Here is a 26,556-nt window from a genome sequence, read left to right as displayed (position 1 = left end):
TTAGGTTATTTTTGTACACTGTAATGAATATAAATTGCTTGAATATCCTATTTCTAGATTTCCTTTTACTTTCTTTAGTTGAGTAGTACTTATTTGGACTATGCATTCTGGTTAGTTTTGTATGCTATGGTGAATAACATAACTCTTGGAATATGTTATAACATACTCATGTGAGTTAAACACCTGGAATATGTTATGATGTACTCAAATGCATTAAGCAGCTGGGAATTCCTTACTGTGTCTTAGTTATATTAATTAGATGGGTTCAAAAGGAACAGTATGTCTTCTGCTGAATGGATATTCTTTCTTGTTTTGCAATCTCATTACAAATATTAAGGTCTTGTTTGGAGTGTAGGGGCCTACAAACTCCAATATAAAGGTGAAATATCAGTGATCAAAGTTAAGGATTTGGGGTGCTGAGATAATATTCCTCCATGAAATTCATCTATGCCCATAAGCACTTAAGCACATACTTAACTTCAAGCACGTCACTAGTGCCATTGAAATCAATGGAATGACTGATGTGCTTGAAGATAAGTACATGTTTAAGAGCTTTGCTGAGTCAGGATCTTAATCAATAGAAAACAAACTGTACTAAACCTAAGGAAAAGTAAGTAGATCAAGTTTTGTTTTCTTCCTTTAATTCTCACAGTTGTGATGTGACAATACATAAATTGTTTAAACTTGTAGTTATGGATATTGGATGTGAAATCCTGGCCCCACTGAAGTCAATGGTTTCAATACAGGCAGGATTTCACCTATAATGTCATACTGAAATTGTTTCTGTTTCATAATGATGAGGATGCCCTGTGTTAGAAACTACATATTTTGTAGTACATTTATATCCAATAATTCTGACTTGAATTTCTTTAAAAAATATCTTGGCATTAGTCACAACGAATTTTGCGTACCCACTTGATAGCTCTGGCTGATTATTTTATGTATCTATTTAATATCGGATGCTTTGCTCATTGGTTTCTCTCTCTTTCTCACACACAAAACGTTTTTTGCTCATTCTGTACCAAGGAAATAGTGCTTTAACAACCTTTGTTGGATGGAGGATTTGTAACATTAATTTGAAATGGTAATCTTATTTATAAATGACTAATTATGAAAAATAGTCAGATAAATAGTATGGAGTACTTTCACATGGACAAAATAGATTACTGGATCCATTTAGATTGCTTTTGTGTGGTTGCAGTAAGTTCATGGAGGATAGATCCATCAATGGCTATTTGCCTAGGGTGACCAGACGTCCCGATATTTCGCTCTGCCGGCAGCGCTGGGTTTTTTTTGTTTTTTTGTTTTGCTCCGCCGGCAGCACTTGGCTTTTTTTTTTCCCCCTCCACCAGCGGACCCTCCCCCCCCCCATGTGTCCTGATATTTTCTTCCTCTCATCTGGTCACCCTATATTTGCCAGTATGGCCAGGGATGCCAAACCATGCTCTGAAATGTCCCTAACCTCTGTTTGCCAGAAGCTAGGAATAGGCGACGGGGGATGAATCACTTGATGATTACCTGTTCTGTTCATTCCCTCTGAAGTACCTGGCATTGGCCACTGTTGGAAGACAGGATACTAGGCTAGATGGACCATTGTTCTGACCCAGTATGGCCGTTCTTATGTTCTTATTGTGACAGCATTTGGCTCCATCATCAGTAATGCCCCAGACAGGAGTTTCAGGACTGACAAGAAAGTAACTGAAAGAAGAGTATATTAATTTTCAAGATTACATTTTTAAAATGTAATCCATTTTTATAATCACTTACTTAAAATTTGATTATATATGTTTCCTGTAAACAATTTCATAAACATCCCTTATCACAGGGCGAGCATTTTAAACACTATCTGTTTTCTGGATTCATTCATAACAGATATTATTATTTCATATGAAACTGCTAAACAAAAAAGTCTAAGCAAATTTATATTAGAGAATTCCAAAAGCCATTGGTGATTATTGGAGAATTTACCAAAAAAATATTTCAGTACAAAATATCTTAGAATTGAAAGCCAGAAATATAGCTTTGAGTAATTATATTGACTAAAATAATATGTCCAAATTATGGTTCAAAGTGAAGTTTTTCACATATGGAAGTAAATCCATTAGATTACTTTTATAGCCTGTCAATATTATGGGGGCTGCTAACATGATATCAGCTGTGAGGACTGAGAAGGGGCAGAATAATTTGTATTTGGGTTATCAAAATGGCATTAGAAAGGAGGAGTGTCTTGTAAGGCAAAAGACTGGCTTTCTAACTATAGTATTCTTTAAAGGTTTTAATCTTGCATTGTTGATATATATTAACAACTGTAATTCCAGCTTAATTTTTGTCTTGGAAGTTTTTTAACTGTATTGATGAGTAACTGTGACACTTTGATGTCCATTATTGTTTAAAAAATTGGACTGTATTTTTATCTATATTGATTCGATACAGGTATCACCTGCTTAAATTCTATGCCTTGTGTTCTGGAGGTCAGACTAAATCATAATGGGCCTTTCTACAGTAGTCCAGCCAGAAGTTCAAAGTTCTGCAAGAGCCCATGCAAATTTTATAATAATTATAATCTCAGCCAAACTCTATATAGGTTTTATGGGCATATTAAGAGGCACAACAGACCACACAGAGCTTGCAGTATTTGTAGGCTGTACCTGTAGGTATTGTAATGCCCATGCCAGTTCTTAGAAGTATTACATTATCAGTAGGCGGCTCTTGCCAGCACTGTAAGGTTCACATCAGATATCACAGATAATAAAGTGTACATCTGACCTCCATCTCTCAAAATTCTCTGCAAATGGACTGAATTCACTACTCAACTTTTCAGTATCAGTGAAGGCAGCAAAATAAACTGAAATTGGAGTTTATAGCCCAAGCTGTTCTTGCCACAATGTTCCCAAAAAACACCCCAAAAGTTTAGGAGACTTTTCAAAAGTGAAATACTCCTGACTTTTCACATTAGCATGCTTAACATGCCTGGTCTCATAACTCCACCTCAAAAATACATTTCCTAAAAATTCTCCTCTGCCAGTGGAGCACACTTGATAAGTTTCAGACAGATTATTACTGTTTTGGTGAAGCTGGAGGGAGGTTGAAATCTAGTTTATAACAGAAAGCTAAACCAGCTGCTATGGAGATATTACCTATCTACTGTCCAGAATATATAAAGATGGAGTTATGGTTTAGTACTTTTTGTATATGCTATAAATCCAATAGAACTTTGATGAGATGGATATTTTAACAGATGATGGAACCAAAGAGCTCTTTCCTGCCAGTATCTGGAATGAGTGTGAGGGAAAAAATCTATCCTTTGCATTTTCAAAGTGATGTGATGAATTTGATCAGTAATTACTTCTTATATGCTACATTGTATATAATAATGTTAATACAGAGTTGCATGGCTGCTAAGTCTCTGTCATTTGCTTTGAATATTTTGAAGTTTTTCTACATGTATTTTGACATTTCAGTTTTATTTGCAGCTGAAGCTTGTTTGCCCCATTAGGCTTTTTGTTTGTTTGTTTGTTTCCCAAAGTTTATTTTCAATATAACATTTCAGAAGTTCTAAAATTAGCAGGGTGTTGTTGTTTTCTTATGGAGGATTTATAATTACTGGCTACTGTTAGGGGTTTTTGCAAGATTGTGCCACATGAGAGCATTCAGAAAAATTCAGGAGCACCTTATTTTTAATAATGTCTATATCACGAGTTGTTATTGAAGTTGTAGAATTATGTCTATGTAGTTGCATAACATTTAAGTTGTTACATGTTGATGGATTTCCCTGTGAGTGTAATCTTACACTTCTAATAAATTCTGACCGTAACAAATACAGTAAATGAAAAGGCTAAATTATGACATTCCTATTATCAAATATAAACTTCTCTGTCAAGAGGAAATTAATATAATGCAAATATATTTCCATGGTTGAATCAGCAAAAGCCTGCATAAGCATCTGCAGGAGCAGTTTTGTGGGTGGAAAGATTGAATAGCTGTCCATAGGTGCTGTTATAGCAGTGGAATCCCTTTGCTCAATATTCTCCTGTCCAATGAGGTGGAATGTTTCAAAGGCACATGGTTTATGCTGCTCAAAATAACTTGGGACCTGCAAACTGACAAATGCTATTGCTCCGGTGGTGACAGGTTATCCGGCTTCTTACAGCCATCCTTACTATAACTAAGGTTAACTCCTTTCACCTATGGACTCCTAGTTGTTTCTGTTCCTAAGGACCTGAAGAATTCCTGTGCTTCTATAACTTTGATTTAATACTTCTGGATAATTGCATCGCTGCTGAGTGCCAGAGTTGGACATCAACATCTGGAGGAATTGAAAAAGGTAATGTCTTTACTTTAGATCGTTACTGTGTTTTGATAACACTGTACAGGTGCACAGAGGGTCGATGAAAATGTATACCTGAGTGCTACTTATTGCAGATCAGAAATATGCAGGGAGCAGATCACTTTTAAACTATCTGATTTAAATTACACTGAAGCATGTGAGTTAGAGTGAAAGAGACACAATGTCCTGTAAGATCATAAAGAGCTTGAATAGGATTGGTGGGGTTCCTAAATTCCCTCAGCCTGTTTGTCTCCGATGGAAGAATAAACAGAAGGCAGCAATGACATGAAAATTGCTTTGCAGGAATTTTACTTTTGTTTTTCCCCATTTTACCATATAGTGAAATGATTACTTTATAATTGCTAGGATTACACCAAAATACAGTAATTTGCATTTCCTTCTTAAAGAAATTCGGGCCTAATTTAATATGACTCCTTGGTTAAATACTTACTTTTTTTTTTTCAAGTAAAATGACACTGCTGGCTATATTTAGTGTTGGGAGATCTGCTCTCTGGATTAATGTACACAACAGCTGCAGAAACACTCCAGATAGAAGGGCATTGCTCTCTCCCCCGCCCCACCTCACTCAGAAAGACATTTGACTGTCAGTGGCAAGTGTTTGGCCCAATATATTGCAACATTAAGCAGTAATCAGTAGTACATCTTGAATTATATTAAATACATAATTTAAAAGAGAATAGAGTAGCTCTTGAGCTCATCTGCTTAGTCAGGATAGTATTATGCAGATCATGTTAAGGGAATTGATCATTTTATCAGCAGATTTTTGTTCACGTCATTAGGTTTAAATTTACTTAGAAGCTCTTAGGTTTGTAAACTAAATAAAAAATCAGCAAATGTTAAAGGATCCAATTTCATAAACTTCAACTCTACTCTCTCCCCTGGCCTTCCTAAAGGTTCATGAGTACAGGATATATTTTCTTACCTCTTTTTTCCTCAGAGAGTGCTATCAAAATTAAATACAATTAAATGTATTTATACTGATAACCAAAAGTAATTACTTATTTAAGCTATTAAAAACTCCTTCTACAATAAGTTCAGGAGCAAGCTTTTATAGACAATAGTCTATCATAGTTAAAGACCATGACACAACATAGTTCAGACTTTTTAGGTACTATTCCTGTACATTCTTTTAAAATTTTACAACAGTTTTGTTATGGGACTAAAGGAATTATACAGACCTTCAATGTTTCCTGCCAACAGCTAGCATTAGCAGGGTAAGTACATTTTTATAAGTAATGCTTTATAGTAAGATTTTGGGATTTAAAAATTACATAGAACAATAAAGAACAATTGTATAATGCAGTCAAAGATCACAAACCATTGTCTGAATCAGTAAATCAGTACCACACAGTACAAATCAGGCCATTATACTAATTAATATTTCACTTGTTTTAATAAGCAATGTACTGCAGGGATGGGCAATTCATTTGCTTAATTTCAAACCCACTCAAATCTTGTAGTTTGAAAGTCTGACAACTTCAATGTTAATTGATTTCACATTTTGCTTAGGAGAGACTGCAAAAAAAAAAAAAGGGAAGAAAAATTTAGTGAAAAAATTGTGGTGAAAATGGAGCATACAACAGGCAGAGAGAAAAACAAATATAGCAGGACTGTGGGGGAAAAGAATGAAGAAAAGTAGTCAGAAAAAAAATCTAATGAGGAAAAATACAGGTTATTTATTGCAAATAAGGCATCCACCTGTGACAGACCAGTACAGGGCAGGAGGAAAGGCTTCCTTTTCACTAGAAAATGTTTTTATTTAAACTGGTTTCAGAGTAGCAGCCGTGTTAGTCTGTATCCGCAAAAAGAACAGTACTTGTGGCACCTTAGGCCTTGTCTACACTACGAGAGTACTTCGATTTTAGTTAATTCGACTATGTGGAATCGATATTACTAAGTCGAACGTGTGTGTCCACACTAAGGACAGTAATTCGACTTTGTGAGACTTTGTGAGTCCACACTAATGGGGCAAGCGTCGACATTGGAAGCGGTGCACTGTGGGCAGCTATCCCACAGTTCCCGCAGTCCCCCCTGCCCATTGGAATTCTGGGTCGAGCCCCAAATGCCTTCTGGGTAAAAAAATGTGTCGAGGGCGCTTTTGGGCGCCTGTCGTCATCCGTCCGTCACTCACGCCCTCCCTTCCTCCCTCCCTGAAAGCGCCGGCGGGAAATCAGTTCGCGCGCTTTTCTGATTACTGACAGCGCGGACGCCACAGCAGTGCGAGCATGGATCCCGCTGCGACCATCGCTGCAGTTGTGGCAGTTCTCAACGCCTCGCAGCTTCTCCTCCACCTGTACCAGAGGCAGCTGCAGATCAATCATGAGAGGAGGCTACGGCACCACCGTGACGGCATGAAGTCGGACACTAGCTCCGACCTCTCTGAGAACATGAGACCCAGCGCCCAGGACATCTCGCTGTCACTGGGTCTTGTTGATACTGTTGAACGGCGATTCTGGGCCCGTGAAACAAGCACGGAATGGTGGGACCGCATAGTGCTGCAGGTCTGGGATGAATCCCAGTGGCTGCGCAACTTTCGCATGCGGAAGGGGACTTTCCTCGAACTGTGTGAGTTGCTGTCCCCTGCCCTGAAGCGAAAGGACACCCGGATGTGGGCAGCCCTGACTGTCCAGAAGCGAGGGTGGCTCGCAACGCCAGACAGCTACCGGTCCGTCGCTAACCAGTTTGGCGTGGGCAAGTCTACCGTGGGGGTTGCTGTTATGCAAGTAGCCAGGGCAATCGTCAAGCTACTGCTATCTGAGGCTAGGTCTACACTGCAGCGGGGTTCCGACCTAAGATACGCAACTTCAGCTACGTGAATACCGTAGCTGAAGTTGCGTATTTTAGGTCGGCTTACCTAGCGGTGAGGACGCGGGAAAGTCGACCGCTGCCGCCGCCTCCGCTGCCGCCTCCTGCCGAGGTGGATTTCCGGAGTCGACGGCAGAGCGATCAGGGATCGATTTTACCGCGTCTTGACTAGACGCGGTAAGTCGATCCCCGAAAAACCCGGATCGGCGGGTAGTGAAGACAAAGCCTAAGGGAGTGACCCTGGGAAACGTGGAGCTCATCAGAGATGGCTTTGCCGAGATGGGATTCCCAAACTGCGGTGGGGCTATAGATGGGACTCACATCCCTATCCTGGGACCGGACCACCAGGCCAGCCAGTACATCAACCGGAAGGGCTACTTTTCCATGGTGCTGCAAGCACTGGTGGACCATCGGGGACGTTTTACCAATATCTACGTTGGATGGCCTGGCAAGGTTCATGACGCTAGGGTGTTCAGGAACTCTGGTCTGTGTAGACGGCTGCAGGAAGGTCTTTACTTCCCGGACCACAAAGTAACTGTTGGGGATGTGGAGATGCCTACAGTCATCCTCGGGGACCCTGCATACCCGCTAATGCCCTGGCTCATGAAGCCCTACACTGGCGCACTGGACTCAGGGAAAGAACTATTCAACTACCGGCTCAGCAAGTGCAGAATGGTGGTGGAGTGTGCTTTTGGCCGTCTCAAGGGGAGATGGAGAAGCCTACTCACTCGCTGTGATCTCAGCGAGACCAATATCCCGATTGTGATAGCTGCTTGCTGTGTGCTCCACAATTTGTGTGAGAGCAAGGGGGAGACCTATATGTCGGGGTGGGAGGTTGAGGCAAATAGCCTGGCTTCTGATTACGTCCAGCCAGACAGCAGGGCGATTAGAAGATCACAGCGGGACACGCTGTGCATCAGGGAGGCTTTGAAAGCCAGGTTCCTGACTGAACAGGGTCTCCAGTGACTTTTTACTTTGTGGACACAGATGCTGAACCTGCCCCCGTTTCTTTACCCAGTTACTGTTGACTATCCTTCCAAGTTACATACCCCCTTCCCCACCTTCCCAACAAATAAAATCTGTTCTGTTCTGTTAATGAACAAGGTTCTCTTTTTTACTGTTTTCGCGGGAATGTTTTAAACCGGGGACGCAGACTGTGGCGGGGGGCGGGCTTAGTGTTTTGATGCAAATGATGCTTCTAAAGTCCGGGAATGACAGGCTCCGCAGTGCTGGATTGGTTGTTTCAACGCAGCCTGCCAGCAGTCCTGGGCGGGACTGCATGTATGTGTCGGCCAAGTGACTTTCTGTCAGGGGGCGGAGGGTAACAGATCCCCTGCTGCGTGGCTCTGTGATCCAGGATAAGGACCGCGGCATAGGATCTCTAACTGCCCTCCCCCGCCACAAAGTCACAGATCAACCCCCCCGCACCTCAGACCATGAAAACCGCCTCCCAGACTGACCAGGGTAACTGGTGACTGCACTGTGTATGTGTCCTGATGCTGGACCTGCCCCCGCCTCTGTAGCCTGCTACAGGTGACTGTCCTGTCCAAGTAACAAACCCCTTCCCCCCCTTCAGACAGAATCCCCTCCAAAAGACACTCTCGGAAACAGTACTTAACAGAAACAGATGTTTTATTATGAACCGCACATTAAAAGGGGGGGGAGGAAACTTGGACGTGGGCTAGTGTGAGATGGGTAGGAAAGGACTTTTCAAACTTTGGAACGAGAGCCTTCCATTGCTGCAGCAGTGTGCAGGGGCCGACTGACAGTTTTAACGGCCCTTGCCGCCCCTCCTTCTTTGTACTTTTGGTGAGGGGGGTGTGGGACTTGGTGGCGGGGGAGGGCGGTTAGAGATAGACAGCAGCAGGGCTCTGTCCTCCTGCCTCCGGTCTTGCAGAACATCCACTAGGCGCTGGAGCGTCTCCGTTTGCTCCCTCATTAGTCCAAGCAGGGTTTGAGTAGCCTGCTGGTCCTCCTGGCGCCACCTCTCCTCCCGTTCCATGACTGCTCTGTGCATTTGTGACAAGTTCTCCCTCCACTGTGTCGTCTGGGCTGCCTGCTCTCGTGAGCACTCCATAAGTTCATAAAACATGTCTTCCCGCGTCTTTCTCTTCCTTCTTCTAATCTGCGCTAGCCTCTGGGAGTGTGATGCCAGGCTGGGTTGGGAGACAGTCGCAGATGTGTCTGTGGGAATGGGAAAAAGGGAGTAAATTCCTGAGACAGATAAATGAAGTTGCTAACAAAGAACATAGTCTTTCTCTGTGAACAACACCATGCACTGGACCTTTCACATGCGCACTCAGGACAAGGTCGAATTTTCGGCCCTCGCCTTATGTGTCTGGGGTCCTGCAGTTGCGATCAGAGAAGCGTTGCAGGACACCTCTACTTCTGCTGCAGGAAAACATGGTAAGCCGTAGACTTGTGGCAGCTTAAAAATGTAATAGTAGCACTGGGCTCCTTTCGCACTGAATGCAAGGCCACTCTCTGCTGGCAGCAATCAGGGAAGCATGAGCTCTGCCCCTGTCCCACCACCTCGCGGCTGTCCCCGGGAAAGATCCCTGTATGCTGCCCCTCTGCCGCCTCCACCGCGTGGCTGTAAAGCAGTCCCAATACTAACATTCCCCTCCCTAATTTAAAGCAGGGCGTCATGTGTGACATTACACTCATGAGGATCTCGGAGACCGAGAGGGGAAGGATGCTGCGTGAGAGCATGCAGAGGCCTGGGCCGTATGCCGCCATGCTGTGCCGCGCACTGATCCCCGACTACCTGATGGACTCATGGCGTGGGAACGTGTGTTACCACGGGGGACCGAACAAGATCGCCCTGCCGTGGAACCTCATGCGCATGCTGGAGCGGTACCTCCAGGAGAGCTATGCCAAGCTATCCCAGGAGGACTGTCTGTCCATTCCCGGGCACATTGACCGCCTTTTCATTTAAGTTCAGCATAAGGGACTACAGAGTGGAGCGTCCTGTGGTGGACTAATCATGAATATCCGGACAGTACTTGATTTTCTATACATAGTTAGGAGTAAATAGTTCACTAAGCCAACTAAATCATGAACAACAAATTACTAATATAGTTAATATTCCTGTTTTGTTATAAATAAAAGTTTCTATGTTTAAATGAGTGACTGAAAAGCCCATTCTTAACAATATAAATATTCCAGTTATGTTAAAATGAAATGTTTAGATGTTTAAAGCACTCACTGCTTGATCCTTCCCCTGATTCGGTGTCCGGGGTAACGGCTGTGGACGGTTGGTAGGGGATCTCGGTAAGGGTGATGAAGAGCTCCTGGCTGTCGGGGAAATCAGCGGTGCAAGCGCTGTCGACTGCCTCGTCCTCCTCATCTCCTTCCTCATCTTCCCCGTCACCTAACATTTCCGAGGAGGAACCGGCCGTGGACAATATCCCATCCTCGGAGTCCATGGTCAGTGGTGGGGTAGTGGTGGCGGCCGCACCTAGGATGGAATGCAGTGCCTCGTAGAAACGGGATGTGTGTGGCTGGGATCCGGAGCGTCGGTTTGCCTCTTTGGTTTTTTGGTAGCCTTGTCTCAGCTCCTTGATTTTCACGCGGCACTGCGTTGCATCCCGGCTGTATCCTCTCTCTGCCATGGCTTTAGAGATCTTCTCGTAGATCTTTGCATTCCTTCTTTTGGAGCGCAGCTCTGAAAGCATGGACTCATCGCCCCACACAGCGATGAGATCCAAGACTTCCCGATCAGTCCATGCTGGGGCCCTCTTTCTATTAGATTGCACGGCCAACTCTGCTGGAGAGCTCTGCATCGTTGCCAGTGCTGCTGAGCTCTCCACGCTGTCCAAACAGAAAATGAGATTCAAACTGGCCAGACAGGAAAAGGAATTCAAATTTTCCCGGGGCTTTTCCTGTGTGGCTGGTCAGAGCATCCGAGCTCGAAGTGCTGTCCAGAGCGTCAACAGAGTGGTGCACTGTGGGATAGCTCCCGGAGCTATTACCGTCGATTTCCATCCACACCTAGCCTAATTCGATATTGCCATTTCGAATTTAGCGCTACTCCTCTCGTTTTCGAGGATTACAGAAGTCGAATTTAAAAGAGCTCTATTTCGAACTAAGTAGCTTCCTGGTGTGGACGGGTGCAGGGTTAATTCGATGTAACGGCGCTAAATTCGATATAAGCTCCTAGTGTAGACCAGGCCTTAGAGACTAACAAATTTATTTGAGCATAAGCTTTTGTGGGCTACAGCCCACTTCTTCGGATCCATAGAATGGAACTTATATTGAGGAGATATATATACACATACAGAGAGCATGAAAAGGTGGGAGTTGTCTTACCAACTCTGAGAGGCCAATTAAGTAAGAGAAAAAACTTTTGAAGTGATAATCAAGATAGCCCAGTACAGACAGTTTGATAAGTGTGAGAATACTTACATGGGGAGATAGATTCAATGTTTGTAATGGCTCAGCCATTCCCAGTCTCTATTCAAGCCTAAGTTGATTGTATCTAGTTTGCATATCAATTCAAGTTCAGCAGTTTCTCGTTGGAGTCTGTTTTTGAAGCTTTTCTGTTGCAAAATTGCCACCCTCAGGTCTGTTATTGAGTGACCAGACCGGTTAAAGTGTTCTCCTACTGGTTTTTGAATGTTATGATTCCTGATGTCAGATTTGTGTCCATTTATTCTTTTGCATAGAGACTGTCCGGTTTGGCCAATGTACATGGCAGAGGGGCATTGCTGGCACATGGATCAAATACATTTGTTAGTCTCTAAGGTGCCACAAGTACTCCTGTTCTTTTATTTAAACTGAATCTCACTTAAGAAATCAGAGGTTTAAATTACAAGAGGAAAAGGTTTGTGATCTCAAGCAAGTTTGCACACCCAAAAAACAGGACAACCGACTTTAAAAATCTCAAACTCCACTGAGTTTGTCCATCCCTATCATACAGACTGTGAGCCAAATTCTGCCTCCAGGTATACCAGTACAACCCCATTGAATAATGCCCTCATGTGTGCATGGTATAACACAGCAGAACATGGCTCATTGTTTAAATAATGTAAAATACCACACAGTACCTTGTTGGATATCTTAATGTGTCAGCCTAACAATGAACACATGAAATATATTAAGTATCAGAGGGGTAGCCGTGTTAGTCTGAATCTGTAAAAAGCAACAGATTTTGCAACATTGCTGGCACATGATGGCATATATAACATTGGTGGACGTGCAGGTGAATGAGCCGGTGATGTTGTAGCTGATCTGGTTAGGTCCTGTGATGGTGTTGCTGGTGTAGATATGTGGGCAGAGTTGGCATCGAGGTTTGTTGCATGGGTTGGTTCCTGAGTTAGAGTTGTTATGGTGCGGTGCGTGGTTGCTGGTGAGAATATGCTTAAGGTTGGCGGGTTGTCTGTGGGCGAGGACTGGCCTGCCTCCCAAGGTCTGTGAGAGTGAGGGATCATTGTCCAGGATGGGTTGTAGATCACTGATGATGCGTTGGAGAGGTTTAAGCTGAGGACTGTAGGTGATGGCCAGTGGAGTTCTGTTGGTTTCTTTTTTGGGCCTGTCTTGTAGCAGAAGGCTTCTGGGTACACGTCTGGCTCTGTTGATTTGTTTCTTTATTTCCTTGTGTGGGTATCGTAGTTTTGAGAATGCTTGGTGAAGATCTTGTAGATGTTGGTCTCTGTCCAACTCTGCCCACATATCTACACCAGCAACACCATCACAGGACCTAACCAGATCAGCTACAACATCACCGGCTCATTCACCTGCACGTCCACCAATGTTATATATGCCATCATGTGCCAGCAATGCCCCTCTGCTATGTACATTGGCCAAACTGGACAGTCACTACGCAAGAGGATAAATGGACACAAGTCAGATATCAGGAATGGCAATATACAAAAACCTGTAGGAGAACACTTCAACCTCCCTGGACACACAATAGCAGATGTAAAGGTAGCCATCTTACAGCAAAAAAACTTCAGGACCAGACTCCAAAGAGAAACTGCTGAGCTCCAGTTCATTTGCAAATTTGACATCATCAGATCAGGATTAAACAAAGACTGTGAATGGCTATCCAACTACAGAAGCAGTTTCTCCTCCCTTGGTGTTCACACCTCAACTGCTAGCAGAGCACCTCACCCTCCCTGACTGAACTAACCTCGTTATCTCCATACTGATTTATACCTGCCTCTGGAGATTTCCATTACTTGCATCTGAAGAAGTGAGGTTCTTACCCACGAAAGCTTATGCTCCCAATACTTCTGTTAGTCTTAAAGGTGCCACAGGACCCACTGTTGCTTTTTTCATGAAATATATTAAAATTATATCTGAGCACTAACATTTAAGTTTTGGCTTCAGACATGAACTAAGGTTGTATTCAGGCTGTCCTCAGTCCTATGCATAGTGCTCCCATTCATTGATCAGTCCTAATACTAGCAAGAATAATATAGAGAATTGGGGTGGATAAGACTGAGGCTAAATCAGGCTACATATTCAATAAAACATTTGGGCCACAATCTCTGATCTTTAACTTCTGCCTGGAATGCTTATCTATAGTTCTGGGCATGGAGGACCCACCAAATCAAGTCTCCTTATGTTTGGAAGAGAGCCAGAATAGGAGCACAAAGTTTTGTCACTCTTACTTTGCTTTATAGTTGTGGCTTTTTTGTATCTATACATAACATCCTCTTCTCCCTTGGGATTTACCAAAGCAGTGCTGTGCAAACCTTTGGGACAAATATTTTATTAGCCAAAAAGTGCATTTTTGCGTTGAGCAAAAATACTCAAAAGTTTGTGTTGAATTCAGTGAATAGTTTCATCTGAAAAAAAACTGGTTTTAATGTAGAAGAATTCAAACCATTTTTATACAAGTTTCTAAACAAAACATTTTGGGTTTTTTTTTACATTTTAAATATTTTTTTAACATTTTGATATTTGTTTTGAAACTTGTTTAAACTAATTTTAAAGGGTTAAAAAATCCCAAAATGAAACTAAATGTTTTGTTTCAGGTTGAACAAAATGTTTCAATCAACCCAAAATTAATTTTTGTTTGTTTTTCATTTCACTGAGAAAACTGATTTTTTTGTTTGTTTGTTTTAGAGAGACCCAAAATGAATGTTCTTTATGGTATTTTGGGTTGGGCAGCAAACAAAAAAATCAATTGTTCACACAGCTCTAGAGTGCTAAATCTCGAAGTCTATAAACTATGGGTCCAGAATCAGAGGCGATGCGTGTGGGAGGGGGGCACGTAGGCGTCATGTGCCCTCCCGCCCGATTTCTCGGGATGCCTCTCACCAGGACGCCCAGTAGCAAGAAGGAAGTGGGTCCCCCTAGCAGCAGCACTCTCCGTGTGTCCGTGCAGCATGGGGAGAGAGGAAGCAGCAGGAAGGCTGTCTGAGCTCCCCCTATCCGCTACAGGGGCAGCTTCTCCTCCCTGCTGCTGGAGTCTCAGCACTTCCCGCTGCCTGCTTTGCAGACCGCCCACTGATGTGAGTCGGGGATGGAGGCAGAGGCAACACATGGGGTGGTCACATACTGCCCCCCCCGAATGTTTTAATTGTGCCCCTCCCCCCGCTATCCACAGTTATGCGTCATCTCTGGGCCCAGTTATACAAGCTCTTTCTTATGAGGGTAATCTTTGATGTAAATGGGACTGTCCAGGTGATTAAGGACTACTTGAGTCAAAAAAGGCTTACAGTATTAGGGCGTACAATACTATATTTAAGGCCCATTGACATTGGTTCCGGCATCACATCCCAGTAGGAGAGAAAGACATCTGGCTGTGGAAAAACAACTACACCAGCCCTCAAAGACTGCAGCACTAATGCTGACTTCTGATAAGTAATAGCTAATTTAGAAAACATGTTCATCTTTAACAGTTTTACATTTTAAAATTAATCCTGAATTTATTTAAATTTCAATCTGACTTCAGCTAGTATTGCTCAAAAATATTATTTGCTTTGCAGTCCAGAGAGCTGCTGAGATGGCAAAAACAACTCAAAATCAGGGTAAGAGAGGGTCTTAAATATTCTCATTTTATTACAGCACTACACATCTAAACTTTGAACCAGGGATAATATCTGTTGTGCACAATAATCACGAAAGTGGTTTATTGTGACCATACTCCAATACCATGAATATTGTTCCTAATATATGGCAAGATGAAAGAAGCTTTAAAAAAGAACAAAATAAAGGAAAGGGGAAATTTTGTATGTGTTTTTTTAATTTCATGAAGGTTTGAAAGTTCTACATTGCTTCTTTCTTAGACATCCCATTGATGTAATAGTGAGATTGAGGGTCAGGTGAATAAATATTCAAGGGTAGGGCTTAAAATATATATTCATAAGAATGGTCTCTGAAGAATTGTGTCAACACTCACTAATAAAAATGTAATTGTCCTCCACAGTTCAGCAATAACACTCTGACCTTTTTTTATTAGATTTTGTTCACACAAAAGACCTGATTCTGATCCAATCTAAGTCAATGTCAAAATTCCCATTGACTTCAGTAGAAGCAGTAGCGGCCCAAAGGGAGTCAGTGTTTTCTCCATAGATCCTCAGCTTCCATCAGTTATAACTGCAATTTTAAAAAAATCCATGAGAAACTAGATACTTACATACAACTCAAAGGCTGGAATAACAGTATGTGGAGATATTTAAATTATTATTTACAAAATTATGTAACAATGAGCAAACACTTGTAAGAATTTCTTAGCCTCCCAATCAAATGATGTTTGTAACTATTAGGGATTCTAAAATGTATTATAGATTAAACAAAGCAGGGGGCATATTAAAACATGTGAATGTTGAAAAGTAAATTATCTAGAAAAATATATCTGAAGCAATAGACTGACTTGCATTTTAACCCACTTATTATTATAGGTATTTTTCCCATCAGAAGCTGTTGCTTTCTCTGAGAACTGGGAAGCTTCCTTTATTTTTCTTTGTTTTCATGCCAGTATTTTGAAATGTGATTTCTGTTACTTAGTTAACTGCAATTGGTGTGGGAACTGGATTAAAAACTACTACTTGTATCTAAAACTGAGTGATATACCATTTTCTTGTAAGTAATTTTCCATAATAAATTTTTTTAAAAAAGTCTTAGGAACAGAGAACACAGCTGACCTAACTCCCCAGCTCCAGCCTAACCTTTCATGAGTCTGGAGTCTCAAAGTCTGTCTAACATATCAACAGGCAGTAACCGGAAACAGAAACAAGGACAACTGTTATGTGACAATTCCCACAAGCATATGGGAATGCGATTGTGATCTTTAGATATCTGAAAGATCACATGTGACATCTCTGTGCTTGTTTTTTAATGGCCTATGTATCATTTTAATTATTAAAAACTAATTTAATTGTTTAGTGTTGAAGTTTTTGTGTTTGGTTAATGTTACATTTTATAAATTGGGTAGGGATGACTTATGTTCAATTAAATTAATTGGAGATGGATATAATCTAATATCACTAATGATTTAAACTTTTAATTTTTAACCAGAAGCAGTAGAAATACAGGGAGAGGTCCTCAGCTTGTGTGACATGAACAGAGCAACACCAGTTCTCAACCTCTAAGCATCTGACCCACAAATTTCAATATGCAAGAAAAAAGGTCAAACTAGCAATTTGCTAGTTATTCTGTGGCTAGAGATTTTAAACCTCAGTTTCTTTCATATTCTATTAATGGGAGTTAGAAGTGGCAGGCAGGAATGATATGTGTTGACTAAATCTACTCATTTTAAAATCAGACTGAATGCCAAAGAAGGTGTTTGAATGCTTCACTTCCAGATTACCACTTTATTATTAGATAGCTTGTAACATCAGGCATTCAATTTTTTCCTAGCCAAACACAGGAGCTGACTTGCGTCCAATGTGTCCAAGAATTCTCCCTATTTGCTAAGATTTCACTATCATTTATCTCAACAAGACTCAGGATTCTTTCAGTAACAACAAGAGAATGAATTTAAGTGACTCCATACTATATAAAATGAATTGGCACACAACAGTCTCATGGGACAGACTCCCGTCATTTAGGAATCCCCTTGCTTTGAACATACGAAATTTAGGTCAAGCCATTGCCAAAATCAAGTTGTTGAAGCCAATTTGAGCATTGTGGTATATCTTACCCTAAAGGACACTTGGCTAACAACAGAACATTGGCAGAAATGTAGGCTTTTTGGAACTCAGTGTTTATCCAGTTAATTGAACCCAAATTAGCAAGGTGGACAGAAGAACCATGTATAGTCAATGTTGCTAGACTCTGTCCTTGTGTCAGTGGAGACAATCAGGTTTTATCTCCCCATTTTCCATCCTAAATATCACTAACAAGCTATTTAGAAGTAGCTTCACAATTTCTCCTGTTGACTTTTGGTTTACTAAAACAGATGCTCTCTTTTCCAATCTCCACTACAAAATTTGACTAAGGTTTTGGTGCTTTGATTTACCTGAGAAAATCTAGTCTATTGTGTCCCTGCTAGAGACGGTCTCTGTTGAGTAGCGTTTTACTGGGGATGGGGGGAGGGGTGTCAAGTCACAGATTCTAAATAGAGATATGCATAACTCTGTATAAGCTTTATTGATCACATCAGCACCGTATGGGTATCTCACACATCACTGACTAAACTCCCAAACTTCTATCCCGCTCTGCACTGGGTTCACCATGAAGCATGGAATAGATTGTGTAGGATAAACTCTTCTTTGGCTGTTCCAACATTCTGATGAGAAAAATGAAGGGGAAATCCCCAAGACATAACCAGGCCAAACCAAAATCCTGAAATTTGAGCCAGAAAGGAGATGTTAAATACTGGATCCAAATCTGGATACTTTGCAGTTCAGATTCTTCTGCAGTCCCTACCATTGCAATATAAGAACTAAGACTCATTTTTAATCAAGCCTTTAACATTGTAGTCATTGCTCTGGTAATATGTTTTAGATTGCTGAAAAGAAACTATGTAAGAGATGTATAGGTATTTTAGTAAATAAATTAAATTCAGTTCTATCATTGTCCAACCCAGGGATCTTGCTAGATTGTGTGTTTGACCTCAATAGAGATTGTGTTGTTCTCTTCTAGTTTTGAAATCTAGACAGCTTTAGCTTACACAGATGTACTTCTTTATCACTTTGCTCTGTGGAGTGCTTGAAGAGTACAACTTCTTTTAATAAAAAAAAAAAATTCCACATCTCTCAAGGCTTATTTGTAATTTGGTTGTTCGATTTTCTCAAAGCAAGTCCTTGGTGAAACTCAGCATTTTTTCATTTGACTCTAGCTATCATATTATTCACAATATTTCTGAGTTTAGATAACCAAATGCTGTCTCAAAGTGTGATGTTTGACTAGCAGCCAACTTCTACCTTACTAAAAATAGAACAAAAGAATTATCTTCTAGGCAAGCTGAAAATAGAAAATAGAGTTAGATACAACAATTTGACCCTGAATGATCTCTAAAGAAAAATGTAAGCATAACTAGAATTAGACTGAGCTTTTATGTTCAGCCTATGAATGAAGATATGCCTAGATGCACCATCCTAGGAGGAACTCTGTGCTCTGCTCCTGCTCTGATGGGTAGGAGGAAGAAAGTTAACTCATCCCCTTTCTGGGGTACTGTTTGTTTTCCTATCTCACGCCTGACCAGATTTGCTGGCTGGCACATAGCTGGGTGGAGTCTTCATTTTGCTTATTTCCTGCCCACATGCTTACAGGGGTCAGTGTTAGGTACACTAACTCAGCTCTCCCCCAGTATCTGAGGTCTGAGCCATCAGGCAAGCAGCCCTAGTCTGGCCACATGAGGGGGAGACACTTTGCACTCCCCTATGTGACTGTGTTATGGCTAGTCAAAATCTAGCCCCCTTGGTATTTTAATGTTTTGTTTTTTTGTTATTTTTATTACAGATCTTCCTGAAGAAGTTGCATGACCAAAATATTATATCCGCTATTTTATATTTTCAAACTAATGCTCCTTTTTTTGTTATTGAAAGATGCCTATTTATTGTACTCTTTTGCTAGTGTACATTCTCCAACTACTTTTGCTAAGCCAAATGTTCCTCCTTATGACTGGCTTAAGTGCCCTAACAGATATCAGAATTTTACTTCTTTAGGGAATTAGAGATCATTTTATTTGTGTTTCAATGTTTTGTATGAAGAATCCAGAGGAAAAACACAAGCCCCAGCACAAAAATTCAGAAGAAACACACAGAAACACAACTGTTTGTTTGTTTTGTTTAGGTGCAGAAAAAATGCATGATGATTAATGAGGACCATGGGAATAGACATCACACTGAAATGAGAAATTTGTAATCCCAATAGATCTATATAAATGAAATCTTGACTAGCCAGCGTTAGATGATTCCATATATCTCCTCCATCCAATCAATTTATGAAGCATTTACCTTTATTTCACTGCAGGAGATGACAGGGTTTGGTCTTATCGAGTCATTTTTCAACTTGTATCTCCTCATGTGACCATCCATTGTGCTCATATTTCTACAGGAATGCATCCTTCCTCTTCAGGTCTTGATGAACAATGCATTTAGTTTTACAGAGAGCATAGAAATGGAGTGACGTAGTTAAAGATAATGAACTTTTCAGGATAACAAACTTGCCCAGACAAATCAGTTGGACAAATACTGCTGTTAGTTACACTTGTACAATTCATGTAAAATATCACACCATTCCCATGTATAAAACCACAAAGAGATAGATTGTAACATTTAGCCTCAGCCTTAAATGGAGCGATATGAAGCTGCCCCACTCCAGAGACACTCTGTAAGGGATTGTGTCTCCGACAGCCTCAAATGGAAACAGGCAATGTGCTTTCCTCCCCATGCCCAGCCAGCTCCATGGTAAGGAGTAGGGACTAGGCCAGGGGTCGGCAACCTGCGGCACGCATGCCAAAGGCAGCACACGAGCCTATTTTTACTGGCACGCTGCTGCCAGCCGGGGTCCCGGCTGCCGGCCCCGTTCAACCTGCTGCCGGCCTGGGTGAACGGAACCCCCGAACGGCAGAAGGCTGAGCGGGCCCGGCGGCCAGCACCCAGGCTGGCAGGAGCCGGTGGATGGAGCCCCAGACCAGCAGCGGGCTGAGCCGCTCAGCCCGCCACCGGTCTGGGGTTCTGTCTGCCGACCCCGCTTAGCCCGCTGACGATCTGGAGTTCCGGCCGCTGGCCCCTTGCCAGCCGGGGTCTCGGCTGCCGGCCCCGCTCAGCCCGCTGCCGGCCTGAGTGAACGGAACTCCAGCGGGCTGAGCGGGGCCGGCGCCTGGGACCCCAGCTGGCAGGAGCTGGCAGATGGAACCCCAGACCGGCTACAAATGTCCCATGTGAACATCTGTTCTCACTTTCAGGTGACATTGTAAATAAGAAGTGGGAAGTATTATCTCCCATAAATGTAAACAAACTTGTTTCTCTTAGTGATTGGCTGAACACGAAGTAGGACTGAGTGGACTTGTAGGCTCTAAAGTTTTACAGTGTTTTGTTTTTGAGTGCAGTTATGTAACAAAAAAAATCTACATTTGTAAGTTGCGCTTTCACGATAATTAGATTACACTATGGTACTTATATGAGGTGAATTGAAAAATACTATTTCTTTTGTTTATCATTTTTACAGTGCAAATATTTATAACAAAAATAATATAAAGTGAGTATTGTACACTTTGTATTCTGTATTGTAACTGAAATCAATATATTTGAAAATGTAGAAAAACATCCAAAATATTTAATAAATTTCAATTGATATTCTATTGTTTAACAGTGCGATTAAAACTGTGATTAATCGTGATTAATTTTTTAAATCATGATTACTTTTTTTGAGTTAATCTCGTGAGTTAACTGCAATTAATAGACAGCCCTAGTAGGAATAAATTTAGAGAGCTAAATAGCGAGGTCCCCCAAGGGTCTGTATGGAGACCTGTCCTGTTCAACGTATTCATAAATGATCTGTAACGGGGCATGAACAGTGAGCAGGAAAAATTTGCAGACAATAACTATTTTGAGTAATTTTGTAATGCCAAAGCTGACTGCAGAGTTACAAAGGAATCTCATTAAACTGGGCAACAAAATGGCAGATGAAATTTAATTTTTGATAAGTGTAAAGTAATGCAGATTGGAAAATATAATCCCAACTATACATACTAAATGACGGGGGATAAATTACCGTATATACTTGATCATGAGCCGGTTCGTTTATAAGCCGACCCCCGCAGGATGGATAAGTAAAAACGGAAATTTTTTATAACCCGTTCATAAGACGACCCTATAATTCAGGGGTCAGCAAACTTTGGCTCCCGGGCCATCAGGATAAGCTGCTGGTGGGCTGAGATGGTTTGTTTACCTCGAGCGTAGGCAGGCACGGAGGTAAACCTAAGTAAACAAAGTGTCCCGGCACGCCAGCTGCTTACCCTGACGGGCCGGGACAGCAACTGGTGGGGAAATTTTTTGGGGGGGGAGAAGCTGGGAGTCAGGGGAGTAACCCCTGTGACCACCCCCCACATGACCCCACCCCTAGCCTGGGACCCACACACTCTCCCCATCCCATCCCTTCCCACCTTATCTGGGGAGGGCCAGAGGAGGATGTCTCTGGCCTGTCTGGAGCTGCTCCGGCAGGCTGGGTGGCGCGGCCGCAGCCTCCTCCGGCGGGCCAGACTGGGCGGTGCAGCTGCAGCGTGCTCCGGCGGGCTGGGCGGCTCGGCTCGGGGAGAGCAGCGTGTCCAGAAGCGGAGAGACTCTGGCCCCACCTCTTCCCTTCTGGCTCTGCTGGTTATGCTGCCTCTCCTTGCTCCCTCTGTTGGGGGCGGGGCTGTGGCCCACCTTTCCCTCTCTATACCTGTTCATAAGCCAACCCCCTTCTCTGGTGCTTCCCTTTTTTACTAAAAATTTTTTGCTTATGAACGAGTATATACGGTAGTTGTTACCACTCAAGAAAGAGATCTTGGAGTCACTGTGGATAGTTCCCTGATTCACTCAATGTGCAACAACAGTCAAAAAAGTTAACAGAATGTTAGGAACCATTGGCAAAGGGATAGATAATAAAACAGAAAATATCATAATTCCACTTTATAAATACATGGTATGCTGACACCTTGAATACTGAGTGCAATTCTGGTCAGCCCATCTCAAAAAAGATATATTAGAATTGGAAAAGTACAGAGAAGAGCAACAAAAATAATTAGAGGCATGGAATAGGTTCCATATGTGGAAAGATTAAAGAGACTGGGACTGTTCATCTTAGAAAAGAGATGAGTAATTGGGGATATGATAATGGTCTATAAAATCATGTATGGTATGGAGAAAATGTATAGGGAAGTGTTATTTACCCCCTCACATAACACAAGAACTAGGGGTCACCCAATAAAATTGGTAGGCAGCAGGTTTAAAACAAGCAAAGGGAAGTACTTCTTCACACTACGCACAGTCTGCTTGTGGAACTCATTGCCATGGGAAATTGTGAAGGCCTAAAGTATAACTGGGTTTCAAAAAGAATTAGATAAGTTCATGGAGGATAGATCCATCAATGGCTATTAGCCAAGATGTTAAGAGACACAACCATATTCTCCAGGTGTCCCTAAGCCTCCGACTGTCAGAAGCTGGGACTGGATGACAGGGGATGGATCACTCAAAATTACCCTGTTCTGTTCATACCCTCTGAAGTATCTGGCACTGGTCACTGTTAGAGACAGAATACTGGGCTAGATGGACCATTGGTCTGACCTGGTGTGGCCGTTCTTATGTACTTAACATATTATTTTCTATGAGTTTTCAATGAAAAATTGCCATTAGAGTGTTTTTAACCCCAAAAATTGACTTTGTGGGGTTATATACTTATTGACTCTCAGTGATTTCAAACCAAATTTGCTCAGTTTAAAAGTACCGTAAAGCTGTTTGTTTGTTTGTTTTTCTAATTGTCAGTCCTACAAATTCAGCATCAAAACTAAAAGTCAAAGTGGGTTCTTGCTGGCTCGCACATAGTCAATCATAAAGGCTTTACAACTGGAAATTAGTTAACAATTCTCTTGACCTATTACCTGGAATAGAATAGCTCTGCAAGTCTAATAGGAGTCAAAAGTAATAAAAACTGATTTTAGTTAACAAAGTCAGCAGATCTGACTCTGAATATACACAAGAACAGGTCTATTTAATAAAAAGAGGCCATTTTTACAAGAAAAATTTAGAACAGAAGTACAATTTAAAAACTTTGTGTTCTGCTTTTCAGACGCCTATAATTCTGTGCTGGCAACTAATTTACTATTGATAAGGTGTGGTCCTATTTGTCCTTTTTGTTGACAGCATGCAAGACAACAGTTTAGAATCTTCCACTTCAATATCTCAACTTCTGAGAGAGAGTTATTTAGCTGAAACCAGACATCCAGGGAACAGTGAAAGAAGTAGATCAGAAGCATCTCCCCATACTTTCCATTATGGCAGTACTTCTGGGGCTTCAGAGGAAGTAGCTGGCCAAGATGACCTTCCAGATCTCTCTGCCTTTTTGAGCCAAGAAGAATTAGATGAAAGTGTAAATCTGGCAAGACAAGCAATTGATCAAGATCCACTTGAAAAACAGGATGAGCAACAGACACATGTACATTATAGCTCTGATCAAGTGAAAAACTGCGGAAAAACAGTTTCAAACAAACAAGTGGCCCAGTCCACAGTTTTGCCAACTTCAGACAATAGTCTCCACTCAAACTTTTGCCTGGATCATGTCACAGAAACAAAAGGTTCCAAAGAGAGCACTCAGGATCTAAAGAAACAACAGTTTGGTTCTGAAGCAGAATCCAAAAAGGAATTCCTAAACAAGGCAGCAGATTTTATTGAGGAGCTTTCTTCACTTTTCAAAGCACATAATTCTAAAAGAATAAGACCTAAAACATGCAAAAACTACAGGAGCAAACTTGAATCTAAAATTAAGGCTGCTCAAGAAGGTAGCCCTAGTTTCCCAAAGCTGTCAGAAAAGAGAGAACGACCTTCTATTCCAGTACCTCAAGACTTGGATAATAAAGCAGAGCATATACTTGAAAAAACAAATGATCTACAGGAGGCAAACTTGGAAGCTATAAATCAATTAGAAAGTACAGAATTAACAACAGAGACAGCACCCACATCTTTATATTTTGAGGAGCCTATCGGACAGCCACCACACTTTACACAAAAACTGAAAAGCAGAGAAGTTCCTGAAGGAACCAAAGTGCAGTTGGACTGCATTGTGGTAGGAATTCCAGCACCTGAAGTCAGGTAAACATATTCAACTTTTGCCATTTTGCATTTCTGTAATGGCAGGTGGATGCGTTACACTTTTAAGTTGGTTTTATGTATACGTTTTAGAAGTTTGAAGCAGAAATTATTTGATCTTGGTTATTAAAATTAATTAGGAAAAACAATTGCTTTCTTTAAATCATCCAGAGGGTTGTTGCTGTTTAAACTTAAGACATTTAGGGGGCATGCTTTTTCTCTGAATTGTAGAGGAGATACCTGTTAAGAGCTACACTTCAGTAATTAGAAAATGTGTTATCTCCTTTCTGAGAAATATTTGTTCTTTTTATGGGAACTGAGTGATTAATCACAGTGAACCAGCTGAATATAGCTATGTGCATGATTCTTGTTGCTATAGTTTGAATGCATTTGGGTTGAGTAAATACAGGATTGTATGACCAAGAGATTTTCACTAATAAATGTCTAAATATAAATGATGAGAGATTAAAAATCCCCTCTTTAGTTATTACACTCGGAGCCAGGAACTCCTTAATTCTAATACAGGGTCTGATAAGGATTCCCCCAGTAGCCTTGGAAAAGTCACTTAACCTTAGTGTCTTCAACTGTGAAATGCTTTAACTAATCACTATTTGTTACTCATGTGGTTGGACAGCTAAATCACATGGTATAGTTTCTGCCTACATCTCAGGGGAATTTCAAGGATTAATTAGGTAATGTTTGTAAAGATCTTTGGTGATGAAAGGCACTATAAAAGTGCTAAACATTGTATGCCAGGGACACAGATTGGGAAATAGTTTATTAAAATTCTCACTTTTACCTTCAAATTCTCAGATTTTATTGGTGTTTCTCAACCTAAACTTGTTTAAAGATAGCCCATAGACTAAATGTTCTCAGTCACCTGGGTGCAACCCCAGTGACTGCAATGAGGATGCATCACAGTAACTGAAAGGAGAATTCAACCCTTCCTCCAAAGGATCTGATTGTTGTTAACAGAGGAGGTAGGTGTATGTTGTTTCTAGGCTGAAATCAAAGGGAAGCATCTTAATGTGTAGCAATGTGCGTTCCAGTATGTTTCCTGCCCAAACTCACTTCTCTGATTAACAGTTTCCTCTGAGGCCTTTCTTTGTACTCCTCTTGTTCAGCCTCCATCATCACAAATGCCAAATTGAATTCAGCTCTTTGTCTGGTAAAAGAGAAAGAGGATGAAAGAAGATAGTAGTGTAAGGGAGTTGCTTTTCCTGAATGGACTAGAGGAGAAATGTTGCCGAGTCCTAGCTACAAATTCCCTACTTTGAAGAAATCTCTAACTTCTCAGATTCCAAAGACTCCGAGGCTGACTTGTCCAGGCACTTTGCCTTGAAGGATCTTTCCTATAATACATTTTAAAAAATTCCACAAGACCCACACTGACTCACACTGGGAGCCAGACTAAGTCGGTCCTATGAGATCTAACCCAGAGCATAAAAGGTTTGAACATCTCCCTGAAGCAGGTGGAATTAGGGACAGGGATAGAGGAATCCCAAAGAGAATAAAACAACCCAGGAGCAGCCAAGCTCAGGAGAAAGCTTAGGCTCAGTAGAAAATTCTGTTACTAAACTAACAAATAACAGTAAACACTAGGAAGAGGCTAAGTTTGTACTGTGTGTATGTGTGTGAGTTTACAGTGTGTTAAAGAGCAGATTGGCAACACCTGCTGCTTGCAAAGGGTTGTCTGGTTTTGTGTTAATAGTTGTTGTTAAGGCATAATGCAGCTTTTGGCCTGTGAATCAAACATCTCATCACCCCTGCAAACAGGCAGTAATAAACACTGGGCATGGGTGGAAGGAAAAGCTATCCAGAAAACCAAGAATACTCTTCCATCTTCCAGGTTCAAACCTAGCCAAGATTATAATTTGTGAGAACTAGTGAGAGCATTATGTGGTATTTTGTGCTGCTTGATTGCATCTGTCTATATTATAAATTTCCAATATATAATGATCCTGACTCACTCATAGTCATTGGTTCCCAGGAAAAATAAAATCAGAAAATAATTTACTTTTGGATCAACTTCCAATGAGCTATGGGGACTTGAGCATACAGTATTCACTAAAAATATTGGGTATCTTTGGCATGGTGTATAGAGCTGTCAAAGACAGTAAAGAAGGCATCTTGTTGCCTGTAGATGCTGAAATGTGTTAAGACCTTGGATTAGAAAAAGTACTGGAGATCAGCCTACTTTGAGGGTAGCACTTT

At 41.5% G+C, this 26,556-nt stretch overlaps 1 protein-coding gene across 1 annotated transcript in view; it reads left to right on the top strand.

The window, feature by feature from the left end:
• The first annotated feature begins 23,401 nt into the window (after nucleotides 1-23,401).
• Nucleotides 23,402-26,556, top strand: part of MYPN (myopalladin) — an 89,679-nt gene continuing 86,524 nt past the window's right edge. The window contains exon 1 of the mRNA XM_065408198.1: nucleotides 23,402-24,345. Within this exon, the coding sequence (XP_065264270.1) occupies nucleotides 23,402-24,345 (944 nt within the window). The remainder of the gene's footprint in view (nucleotides 24,346-26,556) is intronic.

Source organism: Emys orbicularis, chromosome 7 (genome assembly GCF_028017835.1).
Source record: "Emys orbicularis isolate rEmyOrb1 chromosome 7, rEmyOrb1.hap1, whole genome shotgun sequence".
Classification (NCBI taxonomy): Eukaryota; Metazoa; Chordata; order Testudines; family Emydidae; genus Emys; species Emys orbicularis.
The sequence above is the reverse complement of the archived record's forward strand: the minus strand, read 5'-3'. Positions and strand labels throughout refer to the sequence as shown.